At 38.0% G+C, this 26,563-nt stretch overlaps 1 protein-coding gene across 1 annotated transcript in view; it reads right to left on the reverse strand.

Annotated features, from left to right (window-relative positions):
- The window catches only part of PolA1 (DNA polymerase alpha catalytic subunit), a 662,965-nt gene that overhangs the window by 335,653 nt on the left and 300,749 nt on the right, over positions 1-26,563 (reverse strand). The window contains exon 19 of the mRNA XM_090387531.1: positions 2,302-2,483. Within this exon, the coding sequence (XP_090243657.1) occupies positions 2,302-2,483 (182 nt within the window). The remainder of the gene's footprint in view (positions 1-2,301; positions 2,484-26,563) is intronic.

The raw sequence follows: 26,563 nt of genomic DNA on the forward strand, positions 1-26,563 counted from the left end.
GCAGTGGAGACTGTCTGTAAGAATAGCTCATGGTGTCTTGTCAATGATATACAGGAATTTTTCTAGCAGGGATAAGGTGATGTGATTATCCCATTGTATAAGGCAATGGTCAAGCCACACCTTGAGTACTGTATACAGGTCTGGAGGCCTCATTTTAAGAAGGATGTAGAGCTGTTGGAACGAGTACAGAGAAGGGCAACAAGATTAGTGAATGGAACAAAGAGTAGCTCTTATGAAGAAAGGCTTAAGTTTTGCAGATTACAGTGTTTGAAGACTAGGCACCTGCGGGGTGATCTGATTAAGGTGTATAAAGCCTTGAATGGTTTTAGCATGCTCAATGGGATTCTTTCTCTTGATCAGAATAATCACCTGAGAGGGCATAAATTCAAATTGAGGAAAGACAGTTGTAGGATAGATGTGCGGAAGTTTGCCTTTAGCCAGCAGATAGTTGATTGGTGGAACAGATTTCCATCTTTTGTTGTGGATGTTGATAGCCTAAATAAATTTAAGGCTGAGCTGGACAGGTATTTGGAACAAACGGAGGGGTGAAATCGAAGAGTTTTTTTTATTTTTTGGCTGATGCTGCATAAGCTTGCTTTCTTGCATCGCATGCTTCTACTAATGCTATATCAATTTCTGCAGTATTAATTTGGCCTTTAGTAGAAGATTCAGCTTTTGCCATTATAGTCTCACTTTGGGACTTGGTGGCACTAGTAGACGGGATGGAAACTGGAGCATTACAAATCTGGTCTCTGTTGTTTTGCTCCAAAAAAGGCTCAGGAACTGAAAACTGAGCTCTAGCCCATTCATCAAGTGATAGGATAGGTCGAACTGAGTCATTGGATTGTGTAGCAACCGAACGATATTTCTTTGTAACATTTGCATATGCAGGAGTATCTTTCAGTATTTGTTGTCTCGCTTCCTGATTGGTCACTTTGCATTCAGCTTTAAATTTCTGTATTTTTTTACCAAGTTTCCATAACTCGCAATTTTTAGAATATGCAAGATGATCTTCCTTGCAATTGGGGGGAACTGAAAATGTTTTAGTACAGTCTGTTTGAGTGTGATCCTGGGATCCACATTTTGGGCATACTGTGTTTCCTCGACATGTTGCCTGAGAGTGTCCGAACTTCTGACACCGTACTGGATTTGTTATATAGGGGTGGATATGGCAATTTAGATAACCAGCTTTAACAGTATTTGTTAAGTTTGGAGTACTGAATGTGAGTATTACACTACAGGTTGGAATGAGATTGCCATTCCTACGAGTCAGAAGTGGCGCCTCCGTAGCCAGGTGGGAAGGAGCGGCAGTGCGTAGCACACGCTTCTTGATTAGACTGCGGTTCGAGCCCGTCACCACTAAATACGGAGGATGCGGAAAGGTTAGGGAATGTCGACCACCGCATATCTCCCGAGCAATATGGTCTTAGTTGCCAATGCTCCTAAAAACCAAATAACAACAACAACGAGTCAGAATTCTCTTAGTTTGTATGATATTTTGATCTTTTAGTTCTTGCACAAGCTCCTCTTCTGTTACATTCAATACGTTCCACTCAGAGAGTTGGAACTATTTAGGGTTGTGTGGGGAGAGATTTTAACAGGAATTACACCAAATGTTGTCACCTATCACAACAATTCCGAATGTTTTGACTATGTAGTTTCCATAAGTAAATCCCCTGACTGTAACCGTTTGACCATTTTAGGTGATCCAGCAGCATTTTCTAAATAATCTCTGTATTATAAATGGAGCTGTTGGAACGAGTACAGAAAAGGGCAACAAGATTAGTGAATGGAACCAAGGGTTGCTCTTACGAAGAAAGGCTTAAGTTTTGCAGATTACAGTGTTTGGAGACTAGGCACCTGCTATGTGATCTGATTGAGGTGTAAAAAGCCTTGAATGGTTTGGGCATGCTCAATGCTGATAAAAAAAAAAAAAAAAAAAAAAATTGAGTAAGCATTCAGTGGCCATGGTGTTTATGTTTAGAGAGATTTCACTATATCATATATTTCTATAATTTAGAAATCAACAATGAAGTTTTACACAGAAATTCAACTTTTTTTTTAAATGCCAATAAAAAAAAGCAGTCAAGCATAGTGAAGCAAAGATGCTAACAGCATGAAGTTCAAAATCAGAATGTTTGTTTTGATTATAACAGCTTAATTACACAAAAAAAAAAAAAAACACACCTCTAGAAATAGCTAATGATGTTGGCATTTAACTGGGAATATAGAGAGGATGTCATAAGATGTGCATACTATTGAAAACAAATTCCTATCATAAATTCATAAATTTTTTCTTACTTGTACATAGATCGAATTTCATCACAAGCTATTTCATAACGTTCTTGGTGTAATATAACATTAACAAGTTCTGTCAAATCATAGGTTTTACTTCTTATTAATTCCTTAGCAGCAATTTTAACATCACATAATAAACGGCCAGAAGTAGCAGTCCTATCAGCTCCTCCTACAATGCTCATGCCCTAAAAAAAAAAAACAAAAAAAAAAAAAACAAAAAGAAAACATTATTTTAACACAGAAATGCATGGAGTTGGAAGATATGATCAATTTGAAAAGTTTTTCTACCAAATAATAGTTAAATTTCATAAAATAATTTATCATCCATTAAGTATAAATTAAAAATCTCCTGGGTGAAAAATATATACAGCAGACTCTCGATTTACCGGGTTTGGTTTAACCGGGAAGCGGATTAACCAAGACACTTCAAGACTCCAAATAAATAAAAAAACAACCAGAATAGGTAAAAACAGATGTTTTGCAAGTTGTAAATAAGCGACAAGCAGGGTGTTATAAAGTCATCATTGGGATATTATTACCTTGCAACCCCCATGCTAAAAAAGAAAAAATGTTTTTAGTTTGTTTTAGTGTGTCGCTTCGATTGTTCTGTTTTGTCGTACTGCAAAGAGAAAAATTTTGTTTCATTATTTATGTCAGGGATAACGAAAACATTTTTTTTGTTTAGAAACCGCAAAAATCATGGGTAAATGCAAACGAGTTGCGCTTTCAATTACACAAAAACTTGAAATTATTCAAAAGTTTGAAAACGGTGCATCCAATAAATGTCTAAAGAACCAGTATAATGTTGGTGACCAAACCACACGCGACATTGTAAAAAATAAAGGGAAGCATCCCTCTGTTAACTTTTAATAATCTTTCGCTGTCAGGAGGATCCACCTTCTCAAATCTCGCCATTGACGATGCAATTTCACGAAATGCCACTGCCATCTCTCTGGTGATGAAGCGTCTCGGCTCCTCATTTGGTTAATCTTGAGCTTCATCAGAATTTTATTCTTTCGCCATCATTGCCTGCAAGTCAATAAGTTCTTTGTTAGATAATTCCTTCTCTTCTTCGTCTATTAACTCCTCCACATCTTTGGCATCACCATCCAACTGAAGTAGCTCAGCAGCCTTTTACAATCTTATCTGTAACCTCTTCATGTGATTCATCTTTTTCAAATCCTTCGAAGCCTTTTACGTGTCATTTCTTCCATGCGCCATTTAAACTTTTAGTAATTTCCACCCAGGCCTTATTGTTTAAGTGGAGTAGTAAATATTGAAAGATTTCCAAAAGTCTCTAACGTAAACCTTTTCTCACCGTCTACTGCAGACAATGTCTGAGCACATGTTGTGCATAAATAGTATGCTTTTAAATTTGAAATAACACTCTTATCCATAGGTTACATGAGTGAAGTTGTGTTTGGCGGTAGAAATATGACTTTCTCGTTCAAACTGAAATTATCTAGATGCATAGAATGTCCAGGAGCATTATCTAATAGAAGAAAAACCTAGAAAGGAACGTTGTCTTTACAATATTTTTCAGCCTCGGGAACACAGCAGCATTTAAACCAATCCTCAAAGAGAGATATTGTTATCCATGCTCTCTGGTCAATCGGAAATGCACGTGTAGGGTGGCTTTACTGATTCCCTTAAATGCACAAGGATTTCCGGAATAATACACAAACAATAGTTTTAATCTGTAATCTCCCGCTGCATTAGCCCCAATAAAGAGCGTGGCCCTATCTTTTGACGCCTTGAAACCTGGCATTGTATTTTCCTCTTTGGCAATGTATGTTCGATCCGGCATTTTTTTTTCCAATACACACAGCAGTCTCATCAACGTTACAAATTTGCTTCGTTGAATAGCTGCCATCATCAATAATTTGTTCCAACTCATCACAAAATTTCTCTGCAGCTGCAGAATCGGCACTGGCGACTTCAGCGCATACTTTAATGTTGTGGAAACCAGCACAATGCTTGAACCTATTAAACCATCCATTGCATGACACGATCTTGGCTTGGGGTTTGCCATACTTACCTTTAATATCCTTATAAATACTTCTTGTTTTTATTTGAATGGGTCAGTAGACTCATGGGCACTCGCTGTGAAACTCATTTTGCATCCATATTATTAACAGCTGTTCCACCTTTGATATAGCACCTGAACGGTGTTTTGTCACCACTGTTGATCTTTAAGTGCGTTGATACTTTTACATGTTCTTTTATACGTGCATTGTCCTTTAAAATAGTATTCACTTTTGAAGCAGACTTAATTCCCTTGTAATAGATGACAAACTTTGTCCTGATTCGTACTTCTTAATCATTTTCATCTTCATTTCTAAATCAATTTTGTTTGGTTTTCTGGCACTACCACCATTTGCACTTTTCATTGGTCACTTTCTCTTCATCATTGTAATATATAAATAGGAATGAATGGGAAGTTTCTGAAAATTTCTTTTTTATATGATTGAAGATTTCAGTGAGGGGGAACTCATTTTACCATAATACCGTAATGTAAAAACCCACAAAATTCCAGTTATCGGGATTATCGCAAATGCAATAAGATCGAGTTTACTACCTGTTTATAATAGATTGCACTAGCAGAAATGCCCAGTAAACTGGAAAGTGCAAATTGTTTTTTTTTGTCGTGACCTCCAGAAATGTGCTTTAGAAAAATATCACAAAAGCATTCAAAATTGATTCTTTGGGAACATATGATAATGATGAAAGGGTAGTGCAATTTCCATAATAAAAATGACCATTTAGAGAGATAAATAGCTTAGTAATATAGCAAAATTTTCAACTTCCAAGGATTTGGAACAAATTAAAAAAAAAAAAAAAAAAAAAAAGTGTTATTGGGTTCACATTATGATACATTCACGATACCTCCATTTATTCTTACGAGATGCAAACTACGCTTCCACAATTTTTTTAAGTTTTCACCGCCTGCAAAAACTTATTTAAGTTCGAATTTCCGTAAGTCGGAGAGTTCCTATATAGGTTAATGATGAAAAAAATTTGCAAATTATGGTTAAATTTGAACGTGTCTGCAATTTTGCCGAGACACATTAGGAGGGAGTATATGATGAGAGCCTTATCAATCATTTCAGCCCTGGAGTGACTGTGCAAGGCTCATAAGGTAGAATTTTTTTTAGCATGGTCTCTGCTTGTTAACAGGAGTGATTACTTCTATGGGACTCACCCCAGTAGAACTTAAATAGAAAGGGTGCAAGAATAATTGCTGAGGCTATCGACGCAAATGTTAGGCAGGTCGGAAAACTGCTAGTTGTGGGGGGATACACAGACTAAAAGATTAACAGCGGCAGCAGGAACAGCCGAAAGTAATTCTTGCACTGCTTCTATTAGAATGAGCAGCAGCATGGAAAGCAAGGTGTTGGGAATTTCCAGGACTGCCAGGAGTCATCATGAAACAAGTAAATACATGGGCTGTGTTAGTGCAACTAAGCGCAGGAACAATGCTAGAAGTATAAGAAAATAAATTTGATAAATTTGAAGTGCTGTCAAAACATCAAAGGCGGATATTGTTCGGATAACAGAGACATGGTGTCACACAGACATAAGCAGTGCAAAATTGGAACTGGGGAGTACAAGGTGTACAACAATGGATGGACAGGACAGGAAGGGAGGGAGGTGGGGTTATGCTGTTAGTCAAGAAACACAAAATCTAAGAAAATGCATCAAACTGACACTGGTGGACAATGCAATGTTGAGTCATTGTGGTGTGACCTAAGCACTGGGAAAGAGAAAATGAGAGTAGATTTGTGTTATAGGTGAATAACTCTGATGAGTATAATGAACAATTGTTCAGAGAAATAGTAGGTCAGTAAGTCAGAATGTCTTATAATGTGGGATTGTAACTTTCCGGATACTGACTGGAACTTGTGGGTTGGTCACTCGCACACTAGCAAGACTTGTGGATTAATTGGATGACTGTTTTCTACAGCAACGTGTTCGAGAGGCAACAACAGGGAGTAATACTCTTGATCTGATTATCAGCAGTGATTATTCATGCATTAAGAATTTGCAGATAAAGAAACCACTGGGTGACTGTGATCAGTGTTCTGATGCAAGAAAGCAAGTGTATAAGCATATGCAGCATCAGTCAAAAAAAACAAAAAAAAAACACGATTCTCTCCAAATGCCTGTCCAGTTCCTCCTTAAATTTATTTAACCTATCAACTTCCACAACGACAGATGGACGTTTGTTCCAGCAATTAACCACCCGCTGGCTAAAGGCAAATTTTAGCACATCTATTCTACATCTTGTCTTTCCTTAATTTGAATTTATGCCCCTTTAGGTTAGTAATCTGAACAAGCGGAAGGATCCCATCAGATCACCGCGCAGGTTCCTAGTCTCCAGCCACTGCAATTTGCAGAACTTAAACCTCTCTCTCTCTCTCTCTCTTGTTAAGAAGATCCCTTCATTCCCCTCGCCAATCTTGTTGCCCTTCTCTGTACACGCCCAAGCAAATCGACATCCTTCCTAAAATGAGGCCTCCAGACCTGTACGCTGTACTCAAGGCATAGCCTAACGATTGTTTTATACAGAAGGACAATCACCTCCTTTTCTCTGCTAGCAAATTCCTATATATCATTGACAAAACCCCATGACCTGCCCTGACAGCCAGTCTGCATTGCTCAGAAAACTTCATATCTGACTGCACAATTACTCCCAGGTCTTTTTCATTTTATACCACCTTAAGTGTAGTACCACACAGTTGGTACGTTTCTCTGGGGTTACTCCTACCATATGCAGTACTTTGCATTTTTCAAGGTTAAACTTCAGTTGCCTCTTCTTAACCCATCTGCCCAAATTATCTAGATCCTGTTGCAGTAGTACACTGCTATTACTGTCATTAACAACCATGCCAACCTTTGTATCATCTGCAAACTTCGACACTAAGCCTGATATACCTTCATTAATATCACTGATAAATATACAAAAAAAAAAACAGTGGACCCAACACCGAATCCTGTGGGACTACACTAATAACATTAGTGCACGAAGAGCAGCACCCAATGATTACCACCCTCTGTCTTCTCCCACTCAACCATCCTTTTATCCATTCTAGCAACTTACCCTTAATACCATTCTATTCCAATTTGTACAAGTCTTCCATGCGCAACAGTGTCAAAAGATTTCCTGAAATCCAAATATATGATATCAAAATTATTTTTTGCATCCAGTTCCTTTGTAACCACATCATAATATCCTATCAAATTTGTCAGACAAGATTTTCCCATAACATACCCATGCTGTGTCTGAATTATTGCTGCAGTCTTGTCTAGATGATCCTGCAATGCATCTTTAACCAATGACTCCATTATTTTACCTGGAACAGAAGTTAAACTAACTGGTCTGCAATTACTCGTGTCACCCTTCGATACCCCTTTGTGAATTGGGGATACATTTGCACATCCCCAGTCCATGGATGCTCTCATAATTATGGCTAAGGGTTTGCTTAGTTGCTTAGCCGCCTTATTCAATATTATAACTGGATTGATCCCATCCACCCCAGGTGCCTTTCTTATGTTTAACTTTAACAATTTCTCCTCCACTTTGCTCTCAGTTATTACAAAATCATTAAGCACCCTGCTACAATTTGATAACCTGCCATTTTCAAACCTTAATAACTCCTCATGTGTGAATGTAGATTCAAAATACTTATTCAGTTTGTTTGCTATCTGAGAAGGATCATCAACAGTCGAACCATCGATATCAAGTGGACCAATCAGATTCATCCCCTTCCTTTTAGAATTTATATAAGTAAAGAAATCCTTGCTGTTTTTCTTAGCATCTTTTGCCAAAGATTTCTCGTAATCTGCCTTCGCCTGCCTAACCTCCTTTGTGACCTGATTACAGACTAGCTTATATCTGCCATAGGCGTCTGAGTCACTTCATAATTTATATGCATCCCATGCATTTTTCTTCTCTGTCACAAGTCTCATTAGTTCATTTGATAACCATTTAGGCCTAAACCTTGAACAATATTTCTTAATAGGCATGAAACTTTTAGTAGCTTCCACGATTAATTCCTTGAATGCTTCCCACTTTGAATTTACTGTTTGTAACATCATCAGTTGATCCCACTGTACAGAATTTAAAAACTGTCTGAGACCACTGTACTCACCTTTACGGAAGCAAAAACCCTTTCCTTTACCCCTGATGGTAATTATATCTTTAAGTAAATCCCACATCAGTACACGTGATCACTGCCACCTAGTGGTTCCTTTATCTGCAAATTCTTAATACACGAATGATCACTGCCGATAACCAGATCAAGAGTATTACCTTCTCTGGTTGCCTCTCGAACATGCTGCTGCAGAAAACAATCATCCAATAAATCCACAAAAGTCTTACTAGTGCGTGAGTGACCAACCCACAAGTTCCAGTCAATATGTGGTGAGTTAAAATCCCCCATTATAAGAGATTCTGATTTACTAGCCCACTCTATTTCTCTGCACAATTGTTCATTGTACTCATTCGAGTGATTAGGCATATAACACACTCCTCTTATTTTTGCTTTCACAGTGCTTATGTCACACCAAACTGACTCAACAGTGCACTGTTCATCTATATCAACTGCATGCACTTCTTTTGATTTTATGTTTTTCTTAATTAACAGCATGACACCTCCTTCATTCCGATCCTGTCATTTCCTTTCTGTACACATTGTACTCCCCAAATTCCAATTCTGCATCCCTAATATCAGTGTGACACCACGCCTCTGATATCCAAACAATATCCGCCTTTGATGTCTTGACCAACACTTCAAATTCATCAAATTTATGTAGTATACTTCTAGCATTGGTATACATGCAAGCATACATGCACCGATTCCTATTCTTATTTAACCCGATACATTCCATAAACCCACCTGTTTCACGATGACTGCCATCAGTCCCTGAAACCCCCAATTACCTTCACCTCTGCCTGAGGCTACTTTTAGCCTTTTAGTCTGTGAATCCCCCCCACTCCCAAGCTAGCAGTTTTTCGAGCCATCTAACACTGCCTCAATAGGATCAGCAAATATTCTTGCACCCTTTCTATTTAAATGTATCCCATCCCTGTAGAAGCAGTCTCCTGTTAACAAGCACAGACCACACTGAAAAAGATTCTACTCCTTGAGCCTTGCACATTCCCTCCAGGACCGAATTGATTGACAAGGCTCTCATCATGTACTCCCTCCTATCGTGTCTGGGCAGAATTGCAGATTCTTTCAAATTTAACCCTAACTCACGACTTTTTTGCAACATTGACCTGTGCTTGTTAAATAAATCTGCAGATCTCCTACTCTTAATGTAATTGGCGCCAACATGTACAACAATATCACCTTTTGTGCCCTTAAAAGATGACATATGTTTAAAAGATGATGTATCCCTAAAAGATATATGCTTTACAACGTAGTAGTAGTAGTAGTGGCACATGATGCAAGAAAGCAAGTGTAGGAGCTTATGCAGCATCAGCCAAAAAAAAAAAAAAAAAATCATCACACCATTCCCTCCAAATGCCTGTCCAGTTCCTCCTTAAATTTATTTAACCTATCAACTTCCACAACGACAGGTGGAAGTTTGTTCCAGCAATTAACCACCCGCTGGCTAAAGGCAAATTTCCGCACATCTATTCTACATCTGTCCTTTCTTAATTTGAACTTATGTCCCCGTAGGTTCGTAATCTGAACAAGTGGAAGGATCCCATCAGAATTCAGCGTGCTCAACCCATTCAAGGCCTTATAGACCTCAATCAGATCACCGCGCAGGTGCCTAGTCTCCAGCCACTGCAATTTGCAGAACTTAAGCCTCTCTTGGTAAGAGAATCCCTTCATTCCCCTCACCAATCGTGTTGCTCTTCTCTGTACACGCTCAAGCAAATCTACATCCTTCCTAAAATGAGGCCTCCAGACCTGTACGCAGTACTCAAGGCGTGGCCTGACCATTGCCTTATACAGAGGGACAATCACCTCCTTTTCCCTGCTAGCAAAATTCCTATATATCATTGACAAAACCCCATGACCTGCCCTAGCAGCCTGTCTGCATTGCTCAGAAAACTTCATATCTGACTGCACAATTACTCCCAGGTCTTTTTCATTTTCTACCACCTTAAGTGTAGTACCACACAGTTGGTACGTTTCTCTGGGGTTACTTCTACCCATATGCAGTACTTTGCATTTGTCAAGGTTGAACTTCAGTTGCCACTTCTTAGCCCATCTGCCCAAATTATCTAGATCCTGTTGCAGTAGCACACTGCCATTACTGTCATTAACAACCCTGCCAACCTTTGTGTCATCTGCAAACTTCGACATTAAGCCTGATATACCTTCATCAATATCATTGATAAATACACAAAACAACAGTGGACCCAACACCGAACCCTGTGGGACTCCACTAATAACATTAGTCCACGAAGAGCAGCACCCATTGATTACCACCCTCTGTCTTCTCCCACTTAACCATCCTTTTATCCATTGTAGCAACTTACCCTTAATACCATTCTGCTCCAATTTGTACAGTAGTCTTCCATGCGCAACAGTGTCAAAAGCTTTCCTGAAATCCAAGTATATGATATCAAAATTATTTTTCGCATCCAGTTCCTTTGTGACCACATCATAATAACCAATCAAATTTGTCAGACAAGACTTTCCCTTAACAAACCCATGCTGTGTTTGAATTATTGCTGCAGTCTTGTCTAGATGATCCTGCAATGCATCTTTAACCAGTGACTCCATTATTTTACCCGGAACAGAAGTTAAACTAACTGGTCTGTAATTACTCGTGTCACCCTTCGATCCACCTTTGTGAATTGGGGACACATTTGCACATCTCCAGTCCGTGGGAACCTCCCCTGAGTCCAAGGATGCTCTCATAATTATGGCTAAGGGTTTGCTTAGTTGCTTTGCCGCCTCCTTTAAAATAACTGGATAGATCCCATCCACCCCAGGTGCCTTTCTTATGTTTAACTTCAACAATTTCTCCTCCACTTTGCTCTCAGTTATTACAAAATCATTAAGCACACTGCTACAATTTGATAACCTTCTTCCATTTTCAAACTGTAATAATTCCTCACGTGTGAATGTAGATGCAAAATACTCATTCAGTTTGTTTGCTATCTGAGCAGGATCATCAACAGTCGAACCATCGATGTCAAGTGGACCAATCATATTCATCCCCTTCCTTTTAGAGTTTATATAAGTAAAGAAATCCTTGCTGTTTTTCTTAGCATCCTTTGCCAAAGATTTCTCGTAATCCGCCTTCGCCTGCCGAACCTCCTTTGTGACCTGATTACAGACTAGCTTATATCTGCCACAGGCTTCTGCGTCACCTGATAATTTATATGCATCCCATGCATTTTTCTTCTCTGTCACGAGTCTCATTAGTTCATTTGATAACCATTTAGGCCTAAACCTTGAACGATATTTCTTAATCGGTATATAAAGTCTAGTAGCTTCCACGATTAATTCCTTGAATGCTTCCCACTTAGAATTTACTGTTGGTAACATCGTCAGTTGATCCCACTGTACAGAATTTAAAAACTGTCTGAGACCACTGTACTCCCCTTTACGGAAGCAAAAACCCTTTCCTTTACCCCTGACGGTAGTTACCTCTTTGAGTAAATCCCACTTCAGCACACTGTGATCACTGCCACCTAGTGGTTCCTTTATCTGCAAATTCTTAATACACGAATGATCACTGCTGATAACCAGATCAAGAGTATTACTTTCTCTGGTTGCCTCTCGAACATGCTGCTGCAGAAAACAATCATCCAATAAATCCACAAAAGTCTGACTGGTGTGTGAGTGATCAACCCACAAGTTCCAGTCAATATCTGGGAAGTTAAAATCCCCCATTATAAGACATTCAGATTTACTGGCCCACTCTATTTCTCTGTACAATTGTTCATTGTACTCATTCAAGTCATTAGGCCTATAACACACTCCTACCCTTATTTTTCCTTTCGCAGTGCTTATCTCGCACCAAACTGACTCAACAGAGCACTGTTCATCTATATTAACTGGGTGCACTTCCTTTGATTTTATGTTTTTCTTAATTAACAGCATAACACCCCCTCCCTTTCTGTCCTGTCTATCCTTTCTGTACACATTGTACTCCCCAAATTCCAGTTCTGCATTCCTTATATCTTTGTGACACCACGTCTCTGCTATCCCAACAATATCCGCCTTTGATGTCTTGACCAACACTTCAAATTCATCAAATTTATTTACTATACTTCTAGCATTGGTATACATGCAAGCATACATGCTCCTATGCCTATTCCTGGTTACCCTAACACATCCCATATACCCAACTATTCCATGATGACTGCCATCCGTCCCTGAAACCCCCAACACCCCTCGCTCCAGGTCGCTTCTTATTCTAATAGAAGTTGTGCAAGAATCACCTTCACCTCTGCCTGCGGTTACTGTTAAACTATTAGTCTTTGTATCCCCCCAAACTAGCAGTTTTCCGACCCACCTAACACTGCCTCTATAGCATCAGCAAATATTCTTGCACCCTTTCTATTTAAGTGTATCCCATCCCTGTAGAAGCAATCTCTCCTGTTAACAAGTACAGTCCAGGCTGAAAAAAATTCTACCCCTTGAGCCTTGCACAATCCTTCCAGGGCCGAATTGATCGACAAGGCTCTCATCATGTACTCCCTCCTATCGTGTCTGGGCAGAATTGCAGACACTTTCAAATTCAACCCTATTTCACGGCTTTTTTTCAACAGTGACCTGTACTTGTTGAGTAATTCTGCCGGTCTCCTACTCTTAATATCATTAGTGCCAACGTGTACAACTATATCACCTTTTGTGCCCTTGAAAGATGATATCCGCTCTACAACGTCATCAACCTTTGCCCCTGGCAGACATACCCTGGTCCTGTTCCACCTATCCTTTTTACAAAGGATGTTCCCCGTTTCCCTGACAATAGAGTCACCAACAACAACTAGTTCCTGTGGGACCAGCGCATTCTGCCTTTTGCCCCTGGCAGACATACCCTGGTACTGTTCCATCTATCCTTTTTACACAATATATTCCCCATCTCCCTGACAATAGAGTCACCAACAATATGGGTAAAGAGAAGGGTTTTTGCTTTCATAAAGGTGACTACAGTGGTCTCAAGCAGTTTTTAAATTCTATACGGTGGGATCACCTGATGATGTTACCAATGGTGAATTCTAAATAGGAAGCATCCAGGGACAATCTTGGAGGCTACTAGGCTTTTCATACCAACTAAGAAATACTGTTCAAGGTTTAGGCCTAAATGGGAATCAGATGAATTAATGAGCTTCGAGGCAAAGAAGAAAAATATATGGGATGCATATAAATTATCGGGCAACACAGAAGCCTATGGCAGATATAAGGTAATCTGTAATCAAGTCACAAAGGAGGTGAGGCAGGCAAAGGCAGATTATGAGAAATTTTTGGCAAAGGGTGGTTAGTTTTAATGGGAGTTTATTGACACAAGGGCAACTGAGGTCAAATTGTGCCTGTCACAGTTATTCTGCAAATGAAATCCCCCCCCCCATTTTTCAGTCATGCATCAGATAAGTTCATATAAATGAATTTGTTTTAAGAAATTACATAGATCAGACAGATTTGCATCACTGAGAATATGGTTCATCTCTAATGAACTGTTTTTGGTTAAAGCCGATTTTAAATTGTTAATCGAGCAGCATGATTGTGGAGACATAGGGAGGATATGTTTCACTGTTAATATGGCGGGACAATGACATCAGTGAGGAGGCTCATCACCTGTCAACAAGTGAAGGTGGTGAGATGGGTGTGCCCAACATGTCCTTGCAAGGACAACCTCTTCTCATATGTTTAATCATGAACTACATTTACAGTATGCTGCTGCGTATGTATCAACAGTATCAAAAGCTTGTGGCTTTTGATACTGTTGTGGCTTTTTCTTTATTTGGAATTGTGGATTCCCTGGATTCCAGCAGAACCTTACCGCTGTGTTATATTCTGCGAGATTAATTAAAAGTTCTCCGATTTCTTTCAAAATAGGATAAGAATTCGGAAACATATTGTAAAGAAATTATTGCGCTCAAGGAATCGGTTTAGATTATTATCTCTTCATTAGAGTTGTTGACGTATTCAATAGCCATTTTTATTGCATGGAGTTCAGTGATGTAAATACTGAAACTAGGGAAAGGTTTTTCAGAACTAGTACAAATAGAAAAAACCACTGCATCACCTACACCTGTATCAGATTTGGATCCATCAGTGTGTATATTTGCAGACAGTGTGTTTGCTGATGCATGGGCTGAATGTAGCTGTTGTATACTTTGATTGTCCAGCTCCTATTTTCCCCACTTCCGAAAAAAGTCATCACAAAAGTTAGAATGTGGACCATGGAGGCTTCATTTTTCCGGTGTCTGGGTGGATATCGTCTAGTGGGACACTCCAATTCTCTGCAACATCCTTCAATCTAATTCCAGAGGATTATTTTCATTTGGCTTATTTCTGTAGAAATTTAGGAAAGACGGGTTAAATAAGTAAGGTCAGATGGGATGTGAGTGCAGACTCCAAAGTTTGGCTGCGTATGTACGTGGCAGCATCTATCTCCGAAAGGATAATAGAGGTTCACGTGCATCAATATATAGACTATGTACTGGAGACATTCGGAAGGCACTTAGAGCTATTCTAAGTGCATTCTGTTAAGTGGTAGTGAGGGGACTGTAATGCTGATTTTCTAGCTGAATCCTATACAGGTGCACCGTAGTCTAGTCTGGATCAGATTATGGTTTTATACAGGTGAAGAAGTCTTTGACAAAGGATGCAGAGAAAAACAGCAAAGAGTTCTTTACTTATGTCATCTCTAGAAGGAATGGGACAAATCAGATTGGTCAACTTAACACAGATGGTTTGACTACTGATATCCTGCTCAGGTAGCTGATAAACTGAATGAGTATTTTTCATCTACATTCACACATGAGTAGTTATTCAATTAGGGCATGCCAGAAGTTTATCAAACTCTAACAGGGAGCTAAGTGATTTTGTAATAACTGAGAGCAAAGTGTAGGAGAAATTGTTGAAGTTAAACATACAGAAGGCACCCAGGGTGGATGGGATCTATCCAATTATATTAAAGGAGGCAGCAAAGCAAGTAAGCAAACCCTTAGCCATAATTATGAGAGCTTCCTTGGACTCAGAGGAGGTCCACATGGTGTTCAAATGTATCCCCAGTGTACAAAGGGGGTTTAAAGGGTGACACAAGAAACTATAAACTTCTTAATTTAACTTGTGTTCAGGGGAAAAATAACGGAGTCACTGGGTAAAGAAGCATTGCATGATCATCTAGACAAGACTACAGTAATATAGTTAAGACAGAGCATGGGTTTGTTAAAGGGAGGTCATGTTTGACCAATATGATTGGATACTATGATGTGGTCACAAAGGAACTGGATGCAAAAAATTATTTTGATTATCATACACCTGGATTTCAGGAAAGCTTTTGATACTGTTGCACATGGAAGACTGCTATACAAATTGGAGAAGTATGCATTAAGGGCAAGTTGCTACAATGGATAAACAGATGGTAAGTGGGATATGACAGAGAATGGAAATCAATGGACACTGTTCTTGGTGGACTAACATTATTAGTGGATTTCCCCAGGGTTCGGTGCTGGGCTGATTGTTGTTTTGTGTATTCATCAATGATATCGATGAAGGTATAACAGGCTTAGTGTCCAAGTTTGCAGGATTGTTAACAATAGTAAAGACAGTATGCTACTGCAACAGGATCTAGATAAGTTGGGCATATGGGCTGAGCAGTGGCAACTGAAGTTTAACATGAAAAATGCAAAGTACATTGAAAAATGCATATCGGTAGCAGTAATTCCAGAGAAATGGACCAACTGTGTGCTGCTACACTCAGGGAAGTAGAGAATGAAAAAGACCTGGAGGTAATTGTGCAGGCAGCTATGAAGTACGCAGAGCAGGTCATGGAGCCCTGTCAATTAAATACAGGAATTTTGGTAGCAGGGACAAAGAGGTGATTATCCCACAGAAATCCCAGGTGCCGCTTGACAAGAACATAACTTATATCTTGTACAAGGCAATGGTCAGGCCAAACCTTGAGTACTGTGTATAGGTCTGGAGGCCTTATTTTAGGAAGGATATAGAGTTGCTAGAACGAGAACAAAGAAGGGCAAAGATTGGTGAGGGGAACAAAGGGGTGTCCTTACCAAAAGAGCTTAAGTTCTGCAAATTGCAGGACCTGGAGACTAGGCACCTGCGAGGTGTTCTGACTGAGGTGTATAAGGCCTTGAACGGGTTGAGCAATCTCGATGCTCATGGGTTTCTTCCTCTTTCTTGCTCAGATTACAAACCTGGGTGGGGTGGGGAGGCATGGATTCAAATTAAGGAAAGACAGTTGTAGAATAGATGTGTGGAAATTTCCCTTTATCCAGCGTGTCGTTGATTGCAGGAACAGACTTCCATCTCTTGTTGCGGAAGTTGATAGCTTAAATAAATTTAAGGCTGAGCTAGACAGGCATTTGAAGTGAGTGGATGGGTGAAATGGGAGGGTTTTTTTTGGCTAATGCTGCATAAACTTGCTTTATTGCAACATATGCCTCAACCAATGCTGCTAATCTGCAGCTACTGAAAATAGTCCATTTTTCAGAGCCACTGCCTCTTTTTATCTATTTGTGCGATTTGACAACTGTATATTTTTTTACTATTTCCCTATCACAAAATATATTGCCGAAAAATGAACTTTCCTAATCAGCACAACTCAGAGAAAGGATTATGTTCTCAGCACATATGACATTACAACTGCAGTTTAACCCCGGGGGCTCACATCTGGTGAGTATGGGCTTGGCAAACCCAGGGTCCTGAGCTGGATATCATCATTCTTCTCTTTCTTGATGATGCCCCCCTTTCTCTCTCTCTCTCTCTCTCTCTCTCTCTCTCTCTCTCTCTCCCTCTCTCCCTCCCTCTCTCTCTCACACACACACACAGGGGGTAACTCGGGAAATTTTTTTTTTTTTTTTTTTTTTTTTTGCTGGTGCAGCATATGGCTAATAATAATAATAATAATAATAAATCCAAATTTTCTTGCTTACAAATGACTGATTATATTACGGTTTCTCTCGTGTAATCAGATTTTTAAAATGAAGTATTACTTCAACATACAGTACACAAGCATAAATGTTACTTTTTCAAATTTTAAAATAAATAAAAAAAGCACAAATCTTCTGAGATTTGTCACATTTCTTTGGCATTTTACTGAAAGCCACTGTTAATTATCCTCCTGCCATACAAATATGATGAAATGGGCACACATTACAGAACAAGGCTATTGTCCTGTGTTTTGCAGTATACAGTAGAACCTGGATAAGATTATCCTGCATAAGAAGTTTTCCCCTGTACTAGATTTGTTTCTCGATTCCCAATTTCAACTCTATATATTGTAATGTATTATTTTTCTGCATAAGAAGCTTCCGAGGTAAAAATCTCTCCCTCATAAAAAGTACATGATAAATACAGTGTATTATTATTATAATGACGTTTCCCCACTTAATACGTTTATTAAATACAGACATTAGTTTTATATTACAAAAAGCATTAAACAATATAAACATTTTGATAAAATGGAAGTGACATACTGCAATTGTTTTCATTGATATCCATAACTGGATAGCATTGACCACATGAAGTGCAATGAAGCATTTGCTGTTAAGTTCTGACAATTCTGAATTAGTTAGTGGATTGTTGCTGTGTCTTATTGTAATTGTGACCTTGTAAGGTATGTTGAAAGCTGAATTTGTAATACTTGATTTCTGTAGACTGCCATTAGTATTTTTGGTAATATTTTAAAGAATAATTGTATTTTTGTCTATCTACTGTATTGGCCCTAATTATTCATTGCTCCTTAGCAGTTTTATTTTAACACTATAACTTAAGGTTTTAGGGCTGAAAACCTCAGACCATGAAAAATTCGCTAATCAAACAAGTTAGTGCATTGAATCATGTTAGCTCATAGTAAATCACTGAAGTGGGTGAAAGGCGTAGTTTTTGTTATATCTCATATTGTAAATATGTTCACAAGTTACCCTGACATTGTACTACCTGAAATAAACAAAGCTTCACCAGTGAACAAGACTAATGTTACTTATTCTTGGCAGATACCACCACCACCACCACCACCACCCTTCTTGGCCTCTCGTCGGTATGTGGGTAGGTACCCTGGTGATACAATAAGTGACAACCTAGTTATAAAGTCTATCTCCACAATATCAGATGCCGGCAATTTTCCGTAGTCTGAGGCTTTCAGCCCTAAAACTTTTTGAAGTCTTTAGTGTTGCACACCATCTGGCATCTCTCGTATTGTGGAGTTATACTTCATAACTAACTTGTCACTTACTGTATCACCAGGATACACACCCACCCACCGATGAGGCTAACAAGAATTGAAACGGCGGCATCTGGGATAGCCTGATGGTATCCTTTGTTACCAAGAAAACTACTTTATTTAATGTTACCACATGGCTATCGCATCTGTTAAAATTATTTTTCTAATACTAATGATGCACACAATCAATTATGGAAATCATTCAGTTATGAAATCAAAAGGATCTGAGTAAAATAAAATAAAAAAATGAGAAGAGGGATTTGAGCTAACATTATTAAAACTGTTCAATGCCACATGCCAATCTCTCTCTCTCTCTCTCTCTCTCTCTCTCTCTCTCTCTCTCTCTCTCTCTCTCTCTCTCTCTCTCTCTCTCTCTCTCCCTCCCTCCCTCCCTCCCTCCCCCTACATCAGCCAGATTGTTAACTATAAAGCCCACAGTGAATTATTTCTATTATTACCTCTTGCTTATGCCCATCATTAGTGAAAACAATAATATGATCGTTTAAAAACAAATCAAGTAAGGCTGTAAATATTTATAAAACAAGAGGGGACAAGTCATAGCAATTAATTCTGAACTAGCAACAAAATACTTTACTTTATTATAATACTTTAGTTAACTTATTCATTATTATTGTACTCATTTTTTTGGCTTATTCAGGCAACTTTGTCTTTACATTACATTGTTAACCCCTGGCCACTGTGCCGTGATGGGTAGTTGTTTGTTTGTTATTTGGTTTTTTAGGAGCATTAGCAACTAAGGCCATACTGCTCTGGGGATATGCGGTGGTCATGGGCTCGAACCCCGGTCTAATCAAGAAGCGTGTGCTACGCACTGCTGCTCCTGCCCACCTGGCTACAGAGGCGCCTGGGGGGGGGGGTAGTTGCAACTGCATGACTACGTACACCACTAGCTCAGCGTTGCAATGAAGATTTCTCTCTCTAAAAAAAAAAACAATCGGTCTTCTTCTTGATGAAGAAGCATATCATTTGTGAGTGATGCACCACAGGTGATTTGAGACAACCACACCTCACACACTGGGAAAAAAAAAAAAAAAACTTCAAAAATTATACTTCACACCAACCAGAAATTGTAAGTTTTTACTGCAAACTAAAATACATGAATTAGATAAAACTGGTAAAAACAGATGTATTTACAATAAATATGATGATTAAAATATGACTAAAATGGAAGTTAAAATATAATAGTAATAAAAGAGCTAAAAACTGGAAAAAAAAAGGTGTGCAGGTGGGAAATTCCAACCATATTCCCGGGAAACCATGTGATGAGTGTTGTGAGCCTGCTATTTAAGGATGTTGTCGTACAGCAGAAGCACACTGTTGAGAAAGGAGTCTGTCGTCTCCGAAAGTTACAGTTTTTAGCGCTTTTATTACTATTATATTTCAACTTCCATTTTAGAGTGCGCAGGTGGGAAATTCCAACCATATTCCTGTGGAACCATGTGATGAGTGCCCTGAGTCTGCTATTTAACGTTGTTGTCGTACAGCCGAAGCACACCGTTGAGAAAGGAGTCTGTCATCTCCGAAAGCTACAGTTTTTAACACTTTTATTACTATTATATTTTAACTTCTATTTTAGTCATATTTTAATTGTCATTTCATTTTAATTTTAACCATCATATTTATTGCAAATACATCTGTTTTTACCAGTTTTATCTAATTCATGTATTTTAGTTTGCAGTAAAAAACTTACAATTTCTGGTTGGTATGAAGTATAATTTTTCAACATGAATCTTCCCAACCTCGTAGGCCTGTTTGGAGATAAAAATAACTTCAAGAGCCACTCCGGTAAAAGTGTCTGTATTTTTGAAGATAAAGTCAGAGTGATAAAGAAAGTAAATATTCAAGCATTAGGTTAATGTAAGGGATATTTCAGTTGTGACCAGTGGTGAGCTATAGTGGGCCAGCAAGAGCCCATTGTTAATTTTTTTGAAAATTTGCAAGCCCATTGTTGAAACGATCATTTATGTTACAAATTAAACCCTGAATTCAATTATTGAGTACCAGAGCCGGGAACTAGGGTGGGGCGAGAGGTACCCCCCTGCAGCATTTTAAGGGCACATTCTACCAGTTATGTATTTTAAAATTGCTTCGTTTTTGATTTAGTTACAGTCAGAACTCTGTTTAACGAACTTCTTTATAGCGAATGTATTTTTTAATTCCTCTTGGTAATTACATGTTTAAAATAGTTTCCATAGAACAGAGGAAATTTCCATATAACAAACGGATTATGAGAGACAACTTTGTACGCACTGTTCCCACCTCTGATCTTTAGGCAATTAGAATTAAGGTGTTAAAGGGCTGTTGAGCAATGGCAGTGGTGCCCATAAAACCAATGCAGCTACCTGCCCCACATACTGAGATTCCAGCTAGAATATGCTTTACATAGCCAGTCAGAAGATTAACGCATAATCCCGAGACAGATAATAGCCTCTGGTCAACCTGTGTTGTGGTTCGCCTTTATTCCGGCAAGAAGTCATTTGTTTTTCGGAGAAGTGAGTGAACCACACCTTCCAGTAAATATTTCCTGTCTAAGTTTACATGGTCAGAGTAGCTGAATATCGGAGTGGTTCTGACAGTTTGGACAGTATTCAAAGAACTAGTGACGGTAGCAATGTCTTGGAGAGGGGGGGTGCAGAAATGGGGGCACCTGAGATATTAAATAAATTTTCTGAAGATGAAACGTTGATAGATTTTGGAACAGCATCGAGGCCTTCACTGTGAAGGAAATGTTTCAAAATATAAGGGCATACATTAGTTTTTTTGGCAGCGTTCAAAAAACATTTACTTTTTTTTTTTCTGGTTCCACTAGTCGCTGGGAAATTTTATGAATGCTTTGAAGATTTCAACTAATTTAGGGTTACCAGATCTAGAATTCAAAAACTAGGGCATTTTTAGTTTTAGAAACTAGGATATTTTAAAAATTATATTTATTATTAAAAAATTGCAATACTTGTTTATCGTAGTAGTAGAAGTAGTGGCATGTGATGCACGAAAGCAAATGTATGAGCTTATGCAGCATCAGCCAAAAAAAAAAAAAAAAAACACACCATTCCCTCCAAATGCCTGTCCAGTTCCTCCTTAAATTTATTCAACCTATCAACTTCCACAACGACAGATGGAAGTTTGTTCCAGCAATTAACCACCCGCTGGCTAAAGGCAAATTTCCACACATCTATTCTACATCTGTCCTTTCTTAATTTGAATTTATGCCCCCTTAGGTTCATAATCTGAACAAGTGGAAGGATCCCATCAGAATTCAGCGTGCTGAACCCATTCAAGGCCTTATACACCTCAATCAGATCACCGTGCAGGTGCCTAGTTTCCAGCCACTGCAATTTGCAGAACTTAAACCTCTCTCTTGTTAAGAAGATCCCTTCATTCCCCTCGCCAATCTTGTTGCCATTCTCTGTACACGCTCAAGCAAATCTACATCCTTCCTAAAATGAGGCCTCCTGACCTGTATGCTGTACTCAAGCCACAGCCTGACCATTGTTTTATACAGAAGGACAATCACCTCCTTTTCTCTGCTAGCAAAATTCCTATATATCATTGACAATACCCCATGACCTGCGCTGGCAGCCTGTCTGCATTGCTCAGAAAACTTCATATCTGCATGCACAATTACTCCCAGGTCTTTTTAATTTCCTACCACCTTAAGTGTAGTACCACACAGTTGGTACGTTTCTCTGGGGTTACTTCTACCCATATGCAGTACTTTGCATTTGTCAAGGTTAAACTTCAGTTGCCACTTCTTAGCCCATCTGCCCAAATTATCTAGATCCTGTTGCAGTAGCACACTGCCATTACTGTCATTAACAACCCTGCCAACCTTTGTATCATCTGCAAACTTCAACACTAAGCCTGATATACCTTCATCAATATCATTGATAAATATACAAAACAACAGTGGACCCAACACCGAACCCTGTGGGACTCCACTAATAACATTAGTCCATGAAGAGCAGCACCCATTGATTACCACCCTCTGTCTTCTCGCACTCAACCATCCTTTTATCCATTGTAGCAACTTACCCTTAATACCATTCTGCTCCAATTTGTACAATAGTCTTCCATGCGCAACAGTGTCAAAAGCTTTCCTGAAGTCCAAATATATGATATCAAAATTATTTTTTGCATCCAGTTCCTTTGTAACCACATCATAATATCCTATCAAATTTGTCAGACAAGACTTTCCCTTAACAAACCCATGCTATGTCTGAATTATTGCTGCAGTCTTGTCTAGATGATCCTGCAATGCATCTTTAACCAGCGACTCCATTATTTTACCCGGAACAGAAGTTAAACTAACTGGTCTGTAATTATTCGTGTCATCCTTCGATCCCCCTTTGTGAATTGGGAATACATTTGCACATCTCCAGTCCGTGGGAACCTCCCCTGAGTCCAAGGATGCTCACATAATTATGGCTAAGGGTTTGCTTAGTTGCTTTGCCGCCTCCTTTAATATAACTGGATAGATCCCATCCACCCCAGGTGCTTTTCTGATCGTTACTGACAATCATTTTCAGTAAGTCTGGATTACAACGAAAGTAATTATAAAATGTTTTGCAATCCATTTTCAAATTATAAGTAACCAATAAAATACTGTTTATAGTTATTTGTTTCATTTTATTTCTAATGTCACTCCACTGATTTAACAAAAATACACTCTCTATGTTCCTATTGTGGGCAAAAATAGAAAATGTATATTGAGCAATTTTTAAAAGCTCGGAACATACTTCGGTACTCTTGCATTGATTAAAATATTCAGCTGACTTTCTATTGGCTAATAAATTTCCCCAATTATCATCTTTCTTTTTCTCAAAAACAAGTTCCTTAAAATTCATAAATTGGTCAAATAATCTACTATCATCGATTTTCAAGTAGACATATGATGAAGTTTAGTCCACGTGTAATTTGGGGATAATAAAAAGATAAAATTTTAATATATTTCACTTAATGCAACGAGCGCATTTTTTTTATTTATTCTGTTGTATTTGTATTTTGTGTTTTTGTATGGGTGGCTTCTAGAACAATGTTCATCTCTGCCTCGTTGCTCTGTTCAGTTTTTACAGATTCTGTCAAGGTAAGGCCAGTGTGTGTCATGTAAGAAAAAAAAAAGTTGCCGGTTGAACGGGATAATGGAAGAGGGGGTAAGACAGAAAAAAAAAATATATAAATTAAGTTTTTCATCCTGAATGGGAGACACTGATAGGACATAAAAATTTTGTCTGTGAGCTTATGTGTGTTCTGCATGTAGTGTAGTGTAGTGTTTTGGCCTTTTGGCTACTAAGAAACAGCGATTACCTGGACAACTGCTTCCAGGTAATCGTCCCTAGTCCTGGGAAGCACGACCTTCCTTACTATCTGCTAGCCCTCCTCCCTGGGGAACGAGTTTCCCAGAGAGGAAAAGAAAATAAGTGCAAAGCGAAGAGGGGGAAAGAGAGGAGGAAGACTTTCCCAGCCCAGGGGAGCCCCAATCCAGGATAATTGTTAGAGAGGGAAAAAAAAAAAAAAAAATATATATATATATATATATATATATATATATATAATTAAAAATAATAATTATTAAAATAAATAAAAATAAAAGAGAGAGAGAGAGAGAGAGAGAGAGAGAGAGAGAGAGAGAGAGAGAGAAGGTTTGCTGGCCAGGCCTGGGGAGCCCCAGCCGAGGGCAGAGCGCGAGATTTATTCTGTTGTGTGGACTGAAGGTGGAACGCACAGAACATTTAATGAACATTCATTTTATGATGAGATTATTTTTTTAAATTACAAAAAAATAGGACGCAAGTGTAAAATCTGCGAGGACGCCCTAAAAACTAGGACGTCCTCGAAAATTAGGACGTCTGGTAGCCCTACACTTCACTTAAAGGACATACAGACAGAAGATTATCGTCCAAAGAACGAGCTATAAAATCTATGTTCTTCCAGATAAAAGTTCATGAACGCTTATTAATATTGAAGATATGTCGGCAAATGCGGAAACTATCAGTATTGCTCAAAATCTGCTTGTACAAACAGACTATTCATTTTTATGTAGATTGGTTTTATGGAATAAAATTCTTCATAACATTGACAGTGTAAATAAAGCATTGCAAGCTAAAGCTTTGAATACAATTAATAAGCAGATTGATAAAACATCTAAGAAATAGGGGAAAATGAATTTCAAGTTTTGGATATGTTGTTACCACAGCAGAAAAAACGGGTATACCAGTTACATTTCCACAAGAAAGAAAGAAAAGGTGTCACTTTACAAATTTGCCGACGGTTTCAACTTATCTGCAGAACAAAAATTTTGTATTGAAATTAAATACATTTTGGATGTTCTTGTCAATGACTTCACCACTAGTTTTGAAAAACTGAATACTATTTCTTCAGAATTTGATTTTCTATTTCGTACTTCACTCGCATTAATTAATATATCTGACTTTGCAGAAGGCTGCTTTCGACCTTGCATTAAAACCCAATAAAGATTTAAATGTGTCAGATATTTCAACAGAAATTCAAAGCTTCAAAAATCATGTTTTATCAATTCTGTGGGATATAAAATCTGCAACCCCCTTTAAACTTGTTATCCAAACAGAAATAGCATTAAGATTTTTCTTACCCTGCCTGTAATAGGTCCTTTATTGTGAACGGTCCTTTGGTAAAACTTAAATGGTTTAAAAATCACCTTAGATGAACAACTGGATAAGAACGACTAACCAACATATCAATTATAATTATATCCATTGAAAATCACGTTGCACAAAACAAACTATGATAACATTGTTCAGCAAAAGCAAAAAAAATTCAATTAAAAATACATCTTCATTGCATATTCTTAGTTTATGTTATAATTTTCAAAGTATTCTATATTATATTTCGCAATATTTTGTTTCTATGATTTTATTGTAGATATATAAATGTAAACTATGTGTATCTGTGGGGTTTTTTTTTTTTTTTTTATTTCTTTGAAGTTGTACATATTTTCTTTGTAGTTTGTATAGGACAATTTTTTTGTAGATAAAAACGAGTTTTTGTAAGTTTCTTTTTATTTGATATTTTGTTTTATTATATTCATTGTATTATTTTATTAATAAATATATGCAAATTATAGATCGTTTCAGCAGTAATTTTTATAAATTCATGAAGATTGACGACCTACATATAATGGAGGCGTACTTATATGACTTTTGCCGCAGGCATAGGATTGCCTAATGAGTGAGTAGATTTGCGAACAGACAACACTGTGAAATGTCACTCAGAATGCTATGTTTCATGTAACCAATCCGAACGGTTGGCTTAAGCCACGTGGTAGGGATAAGTGAGCAACTGAAATAAGCCAATTTGTGTATGAGGATACACAAATCCTCAGGATAGAGAAAGTAATTAGTTGAGTTTCTGTGCCGGAGAGAAGTGTATTGATCAAGTATTTATTAAAATCTTTAATTTTAAATCTAATTTTTAGTTTCTTTATAATTTTTAAATTATATAACGCTTTTTTAAATTTATTAGCCATGAAAAGACAGTCCAATTTATTAATTTTTTTTGGAAAAGACAAAAAAAAATAAATCTGTTTCTACAGATTCTGTTAGTGTAATGGAGAAAACTGATTTTCATAGTGAAGTTATTTCTTCAAATAATTATACGAATACAAACATTGATAACGAGGATATTATAAATAATCAGTATGTTAGTTATGAAGTGGAACAGCAACTACTCGATTGTTGGAATGAGAAGCAAGCAATTTTTTTTAAAACTCAGTACAAGTGGCTATACATCCAAAATGGAAAATTAGGTTGTTCTGTTTGTGCTAAGTATAAAAACTTAGGTGTTGAACAAGAAAAACGTTGTCATGGTTCAAAAGAATGGA

This window comes from Mastigoproctus giganteus, chromosome 1, assembly GCF_048544385.1.
Source record: "Mastigoproctus giganteus isolate SK-2022 chromosome 1, ASM4854438v1, whole genome shotgun sequence".
NCBI lineage: Eukaryota > Metazoa > Arthropoda > Arachnida > Uropygi > Thelyphonidae > Mastigoproctus > Mastigoproctus giganteus.